The 15,394-nt window shown below is 44.3% G+C and overlaps 1 protein-coding gene across 1 annotated transcript in view; it reads right to left on the reverse strand.

Annotated features, from left to right (window-relative positions):
• Positions 1–3,258, reverse strand: part of LOC131422202 (cytochrome P450 3A12-like) — a 36,937-nt gene extending 33,679 nt beyond the window's left edge. The window contains exon 1 of the mRNA XM_058569210.1: positions 3,188–3,258. Within this exon, the coding sequence (XP_058425193.1) occupies positions 3,188–3,258 (71 nt within the window). The remainder of the gene's footprint in view (positions 1–3,187) is intronic.
• Positions 3,259–15,394: the final 12,136 nt, after the last annotated feature.

A 15,394-nucleotide genomic window follows, 5' to 3' on the forward strand; every position in this document is an offset into this window, starting at 1 on the left:
TAACACAGACTGACTGAGAGTAAACTGTGGCATTGTTCTTACACTTGGCTCGAAGACTTTTATGCTTTTCCTTCCCCTATGCCTGGCCCCATTTTAGGATTTGGTCCTTCTTCAATCTGTCTTCATACAGGCCTTGGAGCAGCCAGGGTTCTTATTTCAATAGAGTGAAGACTGTGTTCAAGGCTTCCATTGGCCTCGTAGAATTTTGAGCATCTTTCAGTCTCACCCAAGTCTCTGTTGTCAGGCAGTTTGGATGACTTGAGCTAAAGACAAGGGTGATTGACCCATATGTTCTCTGAATGATACTATATAAAGGAACTAATGACTAAAGAATCCATTTCCACACTGTTCTACCTCTCATGGCACCTGGTTCTCCAACCTGCAATACTCACCTGATAAGCACGGTGCCAGGGACACTCATTGTTCAAGATAGTCAGTCACAAAGCAGGTAGTTTATTGTTTCCGTGCATTAACTGTCTCAGAAACCCACTAAGGTTGGTGTTCCCTATTTCAGGCCTGCCTGCAACTCATCTTTCATGTGTCATGTGTAGAATCCCATAACTGAGGGTTCTGGATCCTTGCAAGCCTTCCAACTCTAGTGTTACTGAGAGATGGCAGAATGGAAGAAGAAGTGGGGGTGAGGGAAGAAGCTGCTGGCGCCATTTTAACCATGAAGTTGCTAGCCTTACAAGACTTACTCTGTAGAGGCAAATTAGGAAAGTATGGCTGAAAAATATGCAATGTTTTATGGTACAACATGCCCTACAAGTGCTTTCAGCAAAACAGTAGGGGGCCTTCCAAAATTCAGGTATCCTCCTGTTGATAGCAAAAGATGCATAATGCAACATAAAATGAGTAACCATAAAATGTTCCAGAGAGTGGAATTAAGACCTTGTCTCTTCTTCTTTGGAGATTAGCCTTTAAGGCAGTATAGGTTCCAAATATTCTGTATTAATCCAGCAAATCTTATAATATGTAATAAAATAAAATCAAAAAATAGCATGAAAGGACCTGTGTTTGAAGGACCCATCAGAGGCACCTCAACCAGGCCCAGCTGGGCGTTTGCATCCTTCCTCCAGAACAGTTGATGGAAATGTGATCACTGACTGTGAGAAACAGGGGAGGTCTCACTTAGTCCCAACCAGATCCTTCCTTTGCCATCACAACCATGGCAAATCAATCAAACCAATTTCTGCTTCTGAACTTTCAATGTGTGACATGAACTCTCAGGTGAGGCCAAGCAATTGAGTGAATGTGTCAGCAACACTGGTCCCCAAGGAAAGATCTAGTCTAGTGTCTAAACTCATATGGTTCCAGGTCAAGGCAGACGGTGGGCTGGGTGAATTACTCAGTTCCTTTCCAGTTTCCCTCTTTTTGGTAGAGTAATGAGGCTTTTGGTACAAATGAAGGGGCTATCAATAAAGCCAATCTTTTTTCTTATGTTTACATTGTGTTGGCATAAGTAGAGCATTGTCTACTCTACAGCTACTGACTCTTGGTTGCGCCAGTGTCTCTAAGGCTACAGTGGTCTTTGTCCAGTTGTGACTGTACCTAGTGACAGTCCTATGGCCAGGCACACCACACACAGAGTTATTTAGATGGTATCCTTATCTCCATGCTTCAAGCAGATGAGACGCTAACCCTGCTGCCCATGTGGGACCAGGACTGAGGACAATCGCTGCTCCAAAGGATGAGGAATATACTTCCTCTTCATCCTGACTCATACCTGGATGACTCTCATATCATCACCGGCTCACAGTCTCGCTTACTCACCTACACTGAGAGATTAAAAGAACCTGTTGGGCAGGGCTATTTAATAACATGTATACAATCTACATTATAGAAGTATATATTTGTACCCTAGATTCATATTCCTCACTTTATTCTACAAACGTGTAGTTATTTATGCACTTTTCTAGCCACAAATACTGAACCAAAAGCCCTCTTTTATCCTTCAGAAAGTACATGCTGGAAATAGTCTTATCTCAATAAAAAACCTAGTATTAAATAGAATGAAATTAATCCACATTAATTAACTCTAAAATGTCATCAGTCAGAAAATATGTTGCCAAAATACCCAGATACCCTAACATTTCTTCCAATAATTTAAAACTAGATTTATATTTCCTATGTTTGTACCTGTGTTCATGATTTCCTACTCTCAGAAAGTGAGAAGGAAGCAGAGGTCAAATGTGACACGGAGGGGCCTTCCCTACCCACATGTCAAAATAACTCCTCTCCCAACCTGCTCCATGATACCAGGATCCCACTTTTGAAAGGAATCCTCTGCTGGATGGTTTTGATTCATATTCCTGTACTGTAACTTAAAGGGAAAACATATTTAAAATCCAAATTGGCTTTTGGGGCTTGTGTCTTTGCAGGCTGCTAGCAGATTACATATCAGGGGGGAAAGAAATCTCTATACTGATGCTAGCCCTCCCAGCCACTGCAAGGAAAAGGTGAAAGAAAAGAATACAATTTCAAGATTTCTGCCAGGTCTCCTCTGCTCTAAAGATTTTTCATTTAAGGATACGTAGTTCTGCATATTACAGGGTGGGGGAATTGATTCTTGTGGGGGGATAACCAAGGGAGGGGAACAGCAAGGAAGGATGAATTGAGTCTGGGGAGACAGGGAGAGCAGTCTCCAGCCTTAGGAAATTCTAGGTGCACCAGGTGAAATGTGTGCCCAGTGGTAGGAGGGAGGGGAGTAGGAGCCACCTGAGAGACACAGGGGCCAGTCCTCCTACATGTCTCTTGTAGTAAACACAGAGCCTAGAAGGTGAAGATAATGAGAAAAAACCTGAAGACACTTCCTTCTGCCTCCAGGATCCCCAGACCTTGGGAAATGGTTCAGGACCCCACTGCCCAGGGACCTGTTGGTTATAAATAGTCTCTGCCGAATTCTGGTTGATCAGTCTAGGTCCATATTGGTAGTCAATCAGAAGATCAGCCCAGGAAAAAATAAGGAGTCAATAAACCCTCTGAGCTACAGAAATTGGAGGCAGATGCTCCGTCAACAGTTCTGGGTCAGATCAATAATAACCCCGCATGTGTTTGTAGCACCCAACGATTAAGCAACTTCCCCTTCGTTAACTCTTTTCATCTTCAAAACAGATAAGGGAAATGGGGGCTGATCAGCCCCCCAAGTCCAAGGTTACAGAGGACATGAGCCTGGACAGTTACTCACAGATAGAGGAGCACCAGGCTGGTAGCCAGGAGAACCCAGGATTCTGTGGAAAAGCTTGGGATCAGGTCCATGGCCAATTTTCTTCCGAGATTCTCTCTTTGAGTTTTCCTTTCAGCAGTTGTTGCTACTGTTTGCAGACCTGTGGATATAGAGCTTCCCTTCCGGCCTAGTGTTGATTCAGTGAGGCTGGAAGGTTTATGTGCTGGGAAAGGGGTTGGTGCTGCAGCTGCAGCCAGTAGAAGGGCCACCTGTGCTCCACCTGCAGGCACCCTCTTCACCCTGAGAGTTGGCACAGCATCACGGACACTCCCAGTTTGACCTCCTTTGAGTTCATATTCAGTGGTAAATCAATAAAGAACTCAATCAGTCTTACCAGTAAGCCCAAAGGTTACAGAAACTCAGGTAAAGCTACTGGCCTTCAATCTCTAACCTGCCCTTGATTACATGGCTGCATGCACTCCAAAACACTTGAAATCCTTCGAACTGGCTAGGTCTACAGATCTTTCCCCATGCACTTTCCTCTGCTCGGAAATACACCTGTGCCCCCTAGAAGGCTCCTACTCATCCTTCACAACCCACCTCAGACAGAAGCCCCTCTGTTACAGTCTTTCCTCATCAACCTCCTTGAACAGATATAACCACTTCCTCCTCTGGACATCTTCTATCTCCTCCCAAGTCTATTATCTTCCTCTCTGCCCTCCAACACCATTGTTGGTTTCCACACCTACTTCCCTTACCAGATTGAGCACTTCTCAATGGCATAGTCAGAGTATTAGTCATCATTATGTCCCAAGTCCCTAGCAGAGTGCCTTATGCAAAGGGGGCATCCAGAAAGGTTATTGGAGTTGAGGTGGTAGAGGTGAGATTACTGGGCCCCCTGCATGTCCTTTCCCTGTGGCTCATTGGTGACCACACCATCTTCCTGGATAGTTAATAAAATAGGAGGGCCCGGCTGTGCCTCGACCACCACTGCTGCACATTCAGGCTAATACTTCATACTCTGTTGACAAGAGGGCACCTGAAGGAGAGGCAAGACATGGACAAGTGGTGATGGCTGCACCAAGTGGTATCAATTCATGCTGGTTCCAGTCCAGCCCCTCAGAAGGTCCTCCAGTAGACAGCCAGTAAGACAGATCCTTGACCAAAGAATGGCGCCCTCTCTCTGGAAAGATCAATGTCCAAAAACAATGGGAGTGAAAGGACCAAAGAAGAGAAAGCAGTCTGGATGGCCAGGTGGACCCCAACCACTTTAGCCACCAAAGATGTCACCACAGGCAGCACACCTAGCACCCAGGACTCCAAAGAGATGACATCTGCTTTTTCTCCAGGGCAAAGAGGTCAGAGCAGATGGCTTCCTGCTTTTTGACCAGTCGGGGAATTTCTGATTGGTGGTGAGGAGATGGTAAGCAGAAAGCCTATAGTAGCAGTCATGGTCACCTGTGAGCCCCCCACCACATACCTGGGATAGATAAAAGGGCTGAGCATCTGGAAATACACCAGTTCATTATCATCACGCTGACCCGTGTGCTTTGTTGGCTCAGTCTGAGAAACTGTGTGGAAAATAAAACTCTGAACACAACAGAAACAGAGACATTTAACCTGTGTTTGTGCACTTCCTTCTCTCTTTATACCTTCTCACCTTCTGCAGAAACTGACACTCTCTCCTCACCAACTCTTTCCAACTCTCTGACCCAAAAATCCCCAATGCTGGCCAACACTGGCCTGAGTAGGTGGATGTCTCATAGGTAAACTAGTTCACTGCCTGTTTTTATTTATTTGGTGCCTTGTCATGCAACCTTAAATTTATACCATCACACTTTGTCACCTTTGGGTTAAGGTTTTCTCAAGGAGGCACCTGGTAATATCCAGAGCTGCCACTGGAAAGTGTACTGTGCGAATGCATCTACTCATTCGTGCATGGATCCCAGGAGAAGTAGGTGAATGTTATGTGTAGGTATCCTGCAGGCTGTGGGCTAGAAGACATACAGTCCCCTTCTACAGGAGCAGCATCCCACCAGAGGGAGAGAGACACATAACTGTGCTCACAATATGGATTACCACTGGAATCTCTGGCATAATGGAGCCCTACAGAGACATAATTAAGGAAAGAAGTGGCTGCCAGCTGCAGTACTAACAAAGGACAGACATGGGAAGCTGGAAGATGATCCCCAGGAAAAGTAAGGTATAAAGTCCCAGGAATTCCAATATGTTTCTGTCTCCTTTCTGTGCCTTCCCTGGGCACTGGTAAATATGGTCATACTACTATCCCTCATTTACAGATGTAGAAACTGAGGCTCAGTGACAGCAAGTGGCTTCCCAACAGCAATTGATCACAACATAGAATAAATAAGCTAATAGGAAGACACACTGAAAAGGCTTCTGCTGCCCTGAAACACCAATATCCAGTGTTTGCCATTTCCTGGTAAGGGCCAATAGGGGAGCTAGTCAGACCCAAAGCTGAAAGAGCAAACTTGTTAAAATTCTGGTTCCTATATCCGTGGAGACCCTCACAACAGCTATCCCATGGGTCTTCCAGAACAGGGATTCCACCTGACTTCAGCAGGAACAAAGACAGATGAAAGTCAGGAAGATACTAAAGGCATTGTTGGGTAGGTTCTCCCTTCAGTACTCCCAACCAGAGAGGTCCGCAGAATACATCCAAATAAGGAACGATTATAGTGTTATCTGGTAACTATTGACAACTTAATTCTCTCACTTAAACACAAAGCCTTTCTTATTCTTCTTGGGAAAAAAACCTAGATGGAAACTAATATGTATTCATCTTCCTCCAAAATGCATACTCAGCTAGAGCGATTTTGTAACTAAGCCTAATATGACCATCTACCTGCCCTAGTCACCCCATGGCCTGGTCCAGCTGGTTGAGATCTATCCCAAGGGTGATAGGCTAGTCATTGCTTAGGACTAAAATGTAGCCAGCGGGCCGGCCCCATGGCTTAGCAGTTAAGTGCACGCGCTCCGCTGCTGGCGGCCCGGGTTTGGATCCCGGGCGCGTACCGACGCACCGCTTCTTCGGCCATGCTGAGGCCGTGTCTCACATACAGCAACTGGAAGGATGTGCAACTACGACATACAACTATCTGCTGGTGCTTTGGGGAAAAAACGAGGAGGATTGGCAGTAGATGTTAGCTCAGAGCCGGTCTTCCTCAGCAAAAAGAGGAGGAATAGCATGGATATTAGCTCAGGGTTGATCTTCCTCACAAAAAATAAAAAATAAAATAAAAATAAAATAAAATAAAATGTAGCCAGCACCGTGTGCTACCCAATACAAATGGCCTTCTCTGCAAGGGGAAATAATAGAAGGCATGATCTCTGTGCCCCTTCATTGCTCATCATGTACTTTTAAAACTCTGTTCTAAATGCTTAGTGTACAAACATAAATAAGACCTAGACATTATTCAGGTTGAAGATACAGACACATTAATAGATAATTACAGTAGAGTCAAGTTAAAGTAATCATACAAGTATGAGAAATACAGTGTCCTCATCAACAGAGAGTGGCTTATCTGCATTCTTGGCCTCCTCAGCAATTGGTCAACTTTGAATCTCAAATAACATTCAGGGAAGCATTAGGCTCAGACATCAAGACAATTGGACGTTGTCATGGACTCAGTGATACAAGGAGCACCATCAGTTTGATATTCCTGATTTTTTAATATTCTTAGCCCAAGTGGCTCCTCTTCTGGGAAGCCTGTCCTGACTTCCACTGGCCAAGAGAATTGCTCCTGGCATGGGGAGGCTGTGTTGCTCTGGAATGATTTGTGCATTAGATTCCAATTTCTCGGGTCACAATCTAGAGTGTGCAAAATATGAAAGCAAGATTGAGTGTCTGTAACTCAGCTCTCATGCCCCCATTCTTCTCAGCAGGACACACCTTGATCTTGCCAACTCAGCGTAAGCAGGTGGAATCTTCGTATTGATGGCTGGGCCTTGTTCTTGTTGGGGGAGTGGTGAGGAAAGTGGCAGGTCCATGGACATTCTCTCTCCACATTGGAGGAGGGGACACCTCTCTGCAGTGTCATTGTATGTCGGTTGGGCTCTATGCCTGCTGTGCTCAGGCTATGGGTCAAGCCTGACTGTAAAACAGTCAGGATCCTTGCCCTCATGAAGGCACAAGGGAGAGCAACTCTAAACAAATAACCACACAAATAAATATTGATTTACAAATCTGGACACGTGCTATGAAGTAGCAGTATTGGACACAGTGGACCCTTCTTCTTACCTTAAAGTCTCTCCTCTTTTGAAAGATGTGAAGATAACAGAATCAACAAGACATGATGCATTGGAAGTACGTGACCCTGTGCATGCCTGGGCTTGTGTCCTCCTCTGTCAGTGAAGGAAATTCACCAGAATCAACCCAAGAGGACCTTATCCCAACCACAGGACCCCTTCACTGCCTGACTCTCTCAAACTCTGTGTCTCTTGAGGATTTTCTGAAGCCGCCTTCCTCTTTCTTTATTCTCCTTGTTGTCATATACTGTCTCCCAGGTCCACCAGCCCAGTCCAGAACCAAGTTTCCTGAGGGCAAGATGGAGAGCAAAGATGAAACAGGATAGGCCAGGGAGAAGACAACCACCCATTTACACCCTGAGCTCTAAATTTTAGAGTGGCTTCTCAACTGCCACTGCAGAGAAAGAGGCACAGCACACCACACACACACACACACATATACACACATACACAAACACACACAGAACAAGACACAACCTCGGGCAATGAGAGCCAATATTTATTGTTCTGAGTACTTGGCCTACATGAGCTTATTCATTCCACCCAACAATCCTACGTGATATGTATTGCTTTGATTTCTACTTTACAGATGAGCAAACTGAGACACAGAAAGGTGAAGTGACCATCCAAGGTCTCATCACTAATTCCTAGCAGAGCTGGATTCAATCTCAGACTGCCTGGCTTTAGAGCCCAAGGTCTTAACTTTAATCAGGCTCAGTCTTGCCAAGGCCACACAGAATTAGTATGGAGACTAGCACTAGAGCCCAGGCCTTCTGAAGGGTAGTGACCAGCGCTCTGCCCTAACAGAGACAAGGTGAGTCTCCCTAGTAAGCCAATCAACGTGGGCTGCGGTGAAACAAGTGGATGTCCTTTCTTATCCACACACATTGTACCAGGCAGAAAGCCCCCTTGCCCTGAAGTAGAAGCACTTCCAGAGACTTACAGCAAAGAAAAGAGGAGGAAGAGGACTTCCTCATGGGTGCTCACTTTCTACTCCATCCAGAGTATCTCAATCCTGATAAACTAAGCACTAACATATCTACCGCACTATGCAGTTTACAAAGTTCTTTCACATCTCTCTTAACTGATCCTCAAGATAACTCTGTGAGGTAAGAAGTGTTGGGATTATCTTAATTCCCACTTTACAAATGCGGAAACAGAAATTCCAAATGGGGAAGAGTCTTGCTGAAGCAATTAGTTAAACCAAGACATGGAGCAGATCTTGTGATTCTCAGGTGTGCCAGTGACATGCTACCTTGGATACCAAGGGTCCTCCTCAAATAACTAAGCAGGTTGTGTCAGCCTCACACCACATAAATCTTTCCTTCCACACCTTCCAGCACACTTCCACTGTAGTTGCAAAAATGCTAGAGATGGTTACCACTATAAAAATGACAGGCACATCCTTCTACCCATTACTGAATTACATATTCACTGAACTCGAGGTGACAGCAGATAGGGGATGTTGCAAACAGTTCTGACATGCCGCAGTCAGAATCATTTGGGTTTCCAGGAAAGCAGAGAGTAAAAGATAATGAATCAAGTGATGAATAGAAAGGGAATCAGAGAATGGAAGGCAAATTTCAGAAGACCATGTGGAAAGGAGTTAATGAAACAGGAAACGTAAGATGAAGGAAAAGGTGAGTGTCACGGGGTATGTTGCAAAAGAGGGCAAAGCCTCGGCAGTCTCTCCTAACTGTTGCAGTAACCTCCTAACATGTTTGGCCTGACCATGGCTGGCCTCATCCAGGGAATCCCCTACTCAGCCACCAGACAGAGCCTGGTAAACTTGGATCTTGTAACATTCCTCCATTGCTCAAACCCCTCCAACCACTCCCATCAGCCCCACGATAAAATCCAAACACCTCAGGGTATAAATGCAGGAGCCTTGTTCATCTGGCCACGGCTGGATCTTCAGTCTTGTCTGGGTTCGCTTCCCCCTGTGTACATGATGTTTTGAGCAAATGGTGTGAGTCACCACTTTCTAAGGTCTCCAAATGAGACGTGTATGTATCTCCTTGTGTCTGCACAGGCTGTTCTTGTGCCTGGAATGGGCCCAACCTCTTTCCAACTGGAGAATCCCTAGGCATCCTCCACGAGTCAGCCAGAGCATCAATCGTCTCCAAAAAGCCTTGTCCACTGTCTCAGCAGGTAGGTGATGGGAAACATCCCACTTCCGCAGGTTCACAGTTCTTATGGAAGAACACACAGTGACTCTCAGCCCAGGATACTTCTTACGATCCATGTCCGTGGGGAGCTTTAGAAAATACAGATCCTGGGCCCACCACAAAATTTGAAGTAAGAGAAAGGAATCAGCATTAAAACACAAAACAATAACAAAATTAAAAACTTTCTCCTCCAAGCCGTGCTAACATCCAGATCATAATTACTGATGGAGATGAGGTACACATTGTGAGGATTTTCTCCTTAAGAGTTAAGAGTAGGGAGTTTCTCTTGTTGATTCTGCATCCCCAGCCCAGCACACTGTCTGGCATATCACGGACACTTACTAATGTTTGTAAAATAAATGAAAGATCTCCTGAATGAATAAATATATGAAGTTTTAGAGACAAGAATATAGGAAGGAACAGCCTGGAAACCCCAAATAAGAAACAGTAGCAAGCCAGACGTTGAACACCTCCAAAGTTGGTAACTAGCTAGTAAGCTACTAACCAAGGAAGATAAATCTGAGAAACAGTCTAGTAGTGAGAACAATGACCAAGAAGGATCTAACTAATCATATGTAGCAGAACCCTCATAACTACACCACGGTAAAATAAATGCAAACACCACCTAGGGAAGCCGGTTTATTTACGGGGTTGTTTGCTCTAGAGGTGGGAAGAACAAAACAGGTTCCATGTAAAATAAACTTATCATCTGGGTGATTTGAGGGTCTGTGGAGACATCTGTTGTCACTGCTCCCCAGTGGGCCAGACTCAAAGCAGGGGCTTGTAGAGAAGGTGGAGGGCATGGCTGGTTCCAATCCTGGCCACACATCAGAGTCGTGCTCAACACTTCTTAGGAGGCAAAGTCTTCTAGAGGCCATGAGTCTATTTTAATGAAATATTGATATATATACTTTTTTTTTTATTTTGCTGAGGAAGATTCACCCTGATCTAACAGCTATTGCCAATCTTCCTCTTTTGCTGAGGAAGATTCGTCCTGAGCTAACATCTGCTGCTGATCCTCCTCTTTTTTGTATGTGAGCTGCCGTCACAGAATGACCACTGACAGATAAGTGGTGTAGGTCCAAGCCCTGGAACCAAACCCGGGCCACCAAAGCAGAGAGTACTAAAATCAATGACTAGGCTAACGGGGCTAGCCCAAAATATTGATAATTTTAATTCTCTTACCAAATATGAGATATACTACTAAACAAAATATATCACTATGACATATGACTTGGATTATAAAGTCACATCCACAAGTGCACATGTCTGTGAGGAAAAAGGCATAATCAGTCACTTCTCAGTTGTTCAGTTAATATTCACTTACTGCTTGTACATTCACTTTATCAAATGCAAGCACTTACTAGCAGTTAACGAGTAGCACATATTGGTAATTTTTTTAAATTTGTGAGATGAAGACCTAAACTCAACAAAAATCCTATCTACTAATATGATTGTTGCTAAGAATTGTGAAAAACTTTAGTTGAAATATTAGATCATTAGGTTAGCTCCTAGGAAAACATAATCCAAAAAGGAAAAACTGATCCAAAAAGAAATTGAAAGGTAAATAGTCCTAAAACTCCTTTAAAAAGTTAAGCAGAAGTCACAATCTTCCCACAAAGAAAACATCACGTACAGAGAGTATTACAGTAAATGTCAAGGACAAACATGTCTTAGCCCAGTTTCCAAAAACAAAGGCTAAGAGACAGGCATTAGTGCTACTAATTTATTTGCAAATATGATCCCAAGTGAGCAACAGTGAAGGAAAATGAGAAGCGTGGAAGGAAAGAGAACCTATACGAGGGTTCATTATCAACCTGGCCAACGTTTGATAGCAAAAGCAAGCAATCCTTTCCAGGACAGTCCATACGAGGAAAGGAAGGGGAAAGAAGGTGTCCACTGGCTTCCTTTTCCAATTGGTCAGATGTTCTTTCCCTGGAGCGTTAACTTTCCAAAACTTTTGTATTACAAATCATGTAGTAAGTTGGGAGGCACTGTCAGGCTACACATACAAGAATTAAAGTGGAATCCATGCAAAGTTGGTCCCTGCTGTGGTGGCTGAAACCGAACAAGTGGCCAAAGAGCAGGACAGGTAAATTAGTTATTAATGCTAGATAGCAAATTATCCCAAAATGTAGCAACTTAGAACAACAAACATTTATTATGTCACAGTTTCTTGGGTTAAGAACCCAGGTATGGCTTAGCTGGGTACCTCTGGCTCAAGTGCTCTCATGAGGTTACAGTCCTGCTGTCCAGCTGGGCTGCAGTCTCATCCAGTCTTGACTGGGGAAGGATCCACCTTCAGTTCCACTTAGGTGGTCATTGGCAGGACTCAATTCCTCACCAGCCGTTGGCCAGATGCCTCCCTCAGTTATCCCTCCGCCTGGGCCTCTCCATGGGGCAGCTCACAACATGGCAGCTGGCTTCCCTTAGAATGAGTGAGAGAGGATGCCGAAGAAAGAAGCCACAATCTTTTGTGTGTGTGTGTGTGTGTAGAGAAATTGGCCCTGAGCTAACATCTGTTGTCAGTCTTCCTCTTTTTACTTGAGGAAGACTGTCCCCGAGCCAACATCTGTGCCAATCCTCCTCCGCTTTCTGTGTGGGATGCCAACAAAGCAAGGCCTGATGAGTGGTGTGTAGGTCTGCGCCCACAACCATAAACCCCAGGCCAATGAAGCAGAGTGGGCAACTTAACCATTATGCCACTGGGCTGGCCTGAAAGCCACGGTCTTTCAATAATCTAGTCTCAGACATGGCATCCCATCTCTTCTGCCGTATTCTATTCATTCAAAGCACATTATCCAGCCCATACCAGGGAGAGGGGATTACACAGGGACATAGCTACCAGGAGGCAGGGACTATTGACAGCAGTCTTAGAGGCTGTGACCACAGGGGTGAAGCCAAGAGAACCTGAAGAGTCACGTAAAATCAATCCAGAGAATTGCAAAAGAACACATCATGCCTGGCTCATTCTATGAAGGCATAGCCACTTGATCCAAATCAGATGAAAACAGGACAAGAAAGGTTGATTGCATGTGTGTCTTGCTCCTGAGCTTCAACGTAAAAAACCTGAACAAATTAGTAGCAAACCAAATGCAGCAGTGATGATACACTACAGCCAAGGTGGATTTGAGCCTGGAACTCAAGGGTGGTTAACAGAGAAAATATATAAATATCAGTTATCAGATTAACTGATAAAAAGAAAAAAGTCATATCATCTCAATAGTTTCACAAAAAGCACTTGATAATATCTAACTCCCAATTATGAAATAAAAAAATCTTAAACTACTAGTTGAGGGTAATTTCCTTAATATGATAAAAGTATCTACCAGAAAACCTAAGCAAAGATCATTCTCTGTAGTATAAAAGCGTTATCCTCTTATACCTCCATTTTAATGTTTTACTACGTGCTATATGTGTACATATAGCCTTTTCAAAAATAATAATTTATTGCAAATAAAGAAAATCCCATGAGTTAACTTAACTTTTGTATAAATGGAGAGAATGTTATTACTAGTTTTTATGAAGAATCCAGCTTGTGGATCTCAGGCTGAACAGTTTGAAAATCACTGAAAACATTAAATATTTTCCTCCCTTGTGAGGCTGCTTCAACTGACCAGAAAGAGGCAGGGCGGAAAGGAGAGGACAACCATTCATTCAGCCGAGATCACCTAGGTTCACAGGCTGGAGTTCTTGACCTTTAGTTAGAACACCAGCTCCTGTGATAGTCAGGTGGGAGTAATGAACCATCTCCCCAGAAAATAAAACCTCATCATTTCTGCACGCAGACCCAAGGGATTCCCAAAGACACATGTCACCATGGTGCTTGCTAAGCCCAGTGACCTTTCCAGGGATACAGGGCAGCCAAGTTCAGCCCACTGTGACCTCCAGCACAAGATGCCCTGTTCTGACCCATCACACGGTGATCCTCAGTGCCATGGGGCCCTCTCTATCAGTGTGAATTGGGTCTTCACTGTGCCCAGTGCTATGATACACCATGGGGCCAAAGTGTGAACAAGACAGTCACAAAGGGCACTTATGCAGAGGACCCAGGTGGGGTGCTCCACTGTGAGCAGATGTCTCCAAAGGCATCAGCAGCTTGGGGAAGGCAGAGATGAGTGGGATCTGGAGCTTCCTGGGCTGGTTGAGCTTCCCAGAGAAGGAGACGCTCTGCTTGCACACCATGGACACAGGAGTGCTTGGCCAGAAGGAAACAAGGAGAGAGGGCATTTCAGGCTGTGAGAGTGGCCCAGCTAACTGCCATTACCACTGGTGAGTATGTTTGTCATTTCTTGGTTGCGAACACAATGTCTAAATCAAGCCAACTTTTATTCCTGCTAATAGAAAGTAATCAGATCACAGGCCAGGCTGGGAATCCTTTGCTTCTAGGGCCAAGGCTCTGCCTTCAACCAGTCATCAGGGGGTTGGACGCTGTGCAGCTCCTCTAGAACAAACCACTCAGCTTGGCAAGCACCAGAGTGGCCTGACTTGTATTTGTTAGGGTATATTTCTGGGATCTAAACCATTTATTGAGGTAAAATTCACATAACATAAAATTAGCCATTTCAAAGTGAACAGTTCAGTGTCATTTAATACATTCACAATGTTGTGTGACCAACGCCTCTGTCTAGTTCCAAAACATTTCCATTCCACCAAATAAAATCCCATGCCCATTAAGCAGTTTCTCCCCTCCCTCGTCTCTTCCCAGCCCCTGGGAACCTGCAATCTACATTCTATCTCCTTGGATTTACCCATTCTAGATGTTCCATATAAAAGGAACCACATAATAAGTGACCTTTGTGTCTGGATTCTCTCATTTAGGATAACGTTTTCCAGGTTCATCCCTGTTGGAGCACATGTCAGTTCTTCATTCTTTTTATGGCTGAATAATATTCTACTTTATGTGTTGATAAAAGAAAGGGACTAGAATGAGACAAGACTCAGTGTGATGGTTACCTTGACCACCCCAAGGCTGCATTATGGGCAGAAATAAAATATTACATTTTAACCTTGACTGTCTCCAGATGGCCTGAGAACAATGCAGTAGTCTTTCCCTGCGGTTAGGACATTTAGAAAGCCCCGGACACGAGATACACTGTAGTGGCAAATGGCGACCATTCAGAACCAGACTCAGCCTTAGCCTTGCACACTCTGCACCTTTTTGCCTTTAAAAGGCAGCAACCCAAAGACCAAGGGGGAACTCACCTATCAACTTGTGGGTTGAGGTGTACTTCCCCAAGTTTGCAAACATTTTAATAAAGCCTCTCTTTTCTTTAAAACTTGTCTTTGCCTTATAAAGCTGCTCATTTTGGTTAACAGTCCATACCACAATTTCTATACCCTTTCATCCACTGATTTGTGTTGTTTCCACCTTTTGACTATTGTGATTAGTGTTGTCACGAACATGAAGATACATGTATTTATTTGTGAAACTGTTTTCAATTCTCTTAGGTACATCCCCAGGAGTGGAACTGCTGGATCATATGGTAATTCTATGAGTAATTTTTCAGAGAACTGCCAAACAGTTTTCCACAGTGGCTGCACCATTTTACATCCCCACCAGCAATCTCTGAGCATTCCAATTTCTCCACATTCTCACCAACACTTGCTATTTTCTTCTTCCTCTTCTTTTTAATAGCCATCTTAGTGGTTGTGAAGTAGTAAAATGTCTTGGATTTTGACTTTGAGCAACCACAATGGGTAAGAATATGTGAGAACATGCCAGAGATAGAGAGGGACAAGGAAAGGGTGTGGCTCTGAACCTGGGCCAGGTCGCCCCTGAGCTCTCTAT

This window comes from Diceros bicornis, chromosome 26 (genome assembly GCF_020826845.1).
Source record: "Diceros bicornis minor isolate mBicDic1 chromosome 26, mDicBic1.mat.cur, whole genome shotgun sequence".
Taxonomy (NCBI): domain Eukaryota; kingdom Metazoa; phylum Chordata; class Mammalia; order Perissodactyla; family Rhinocerotidae; genus Diceros; species Diceros bicornis.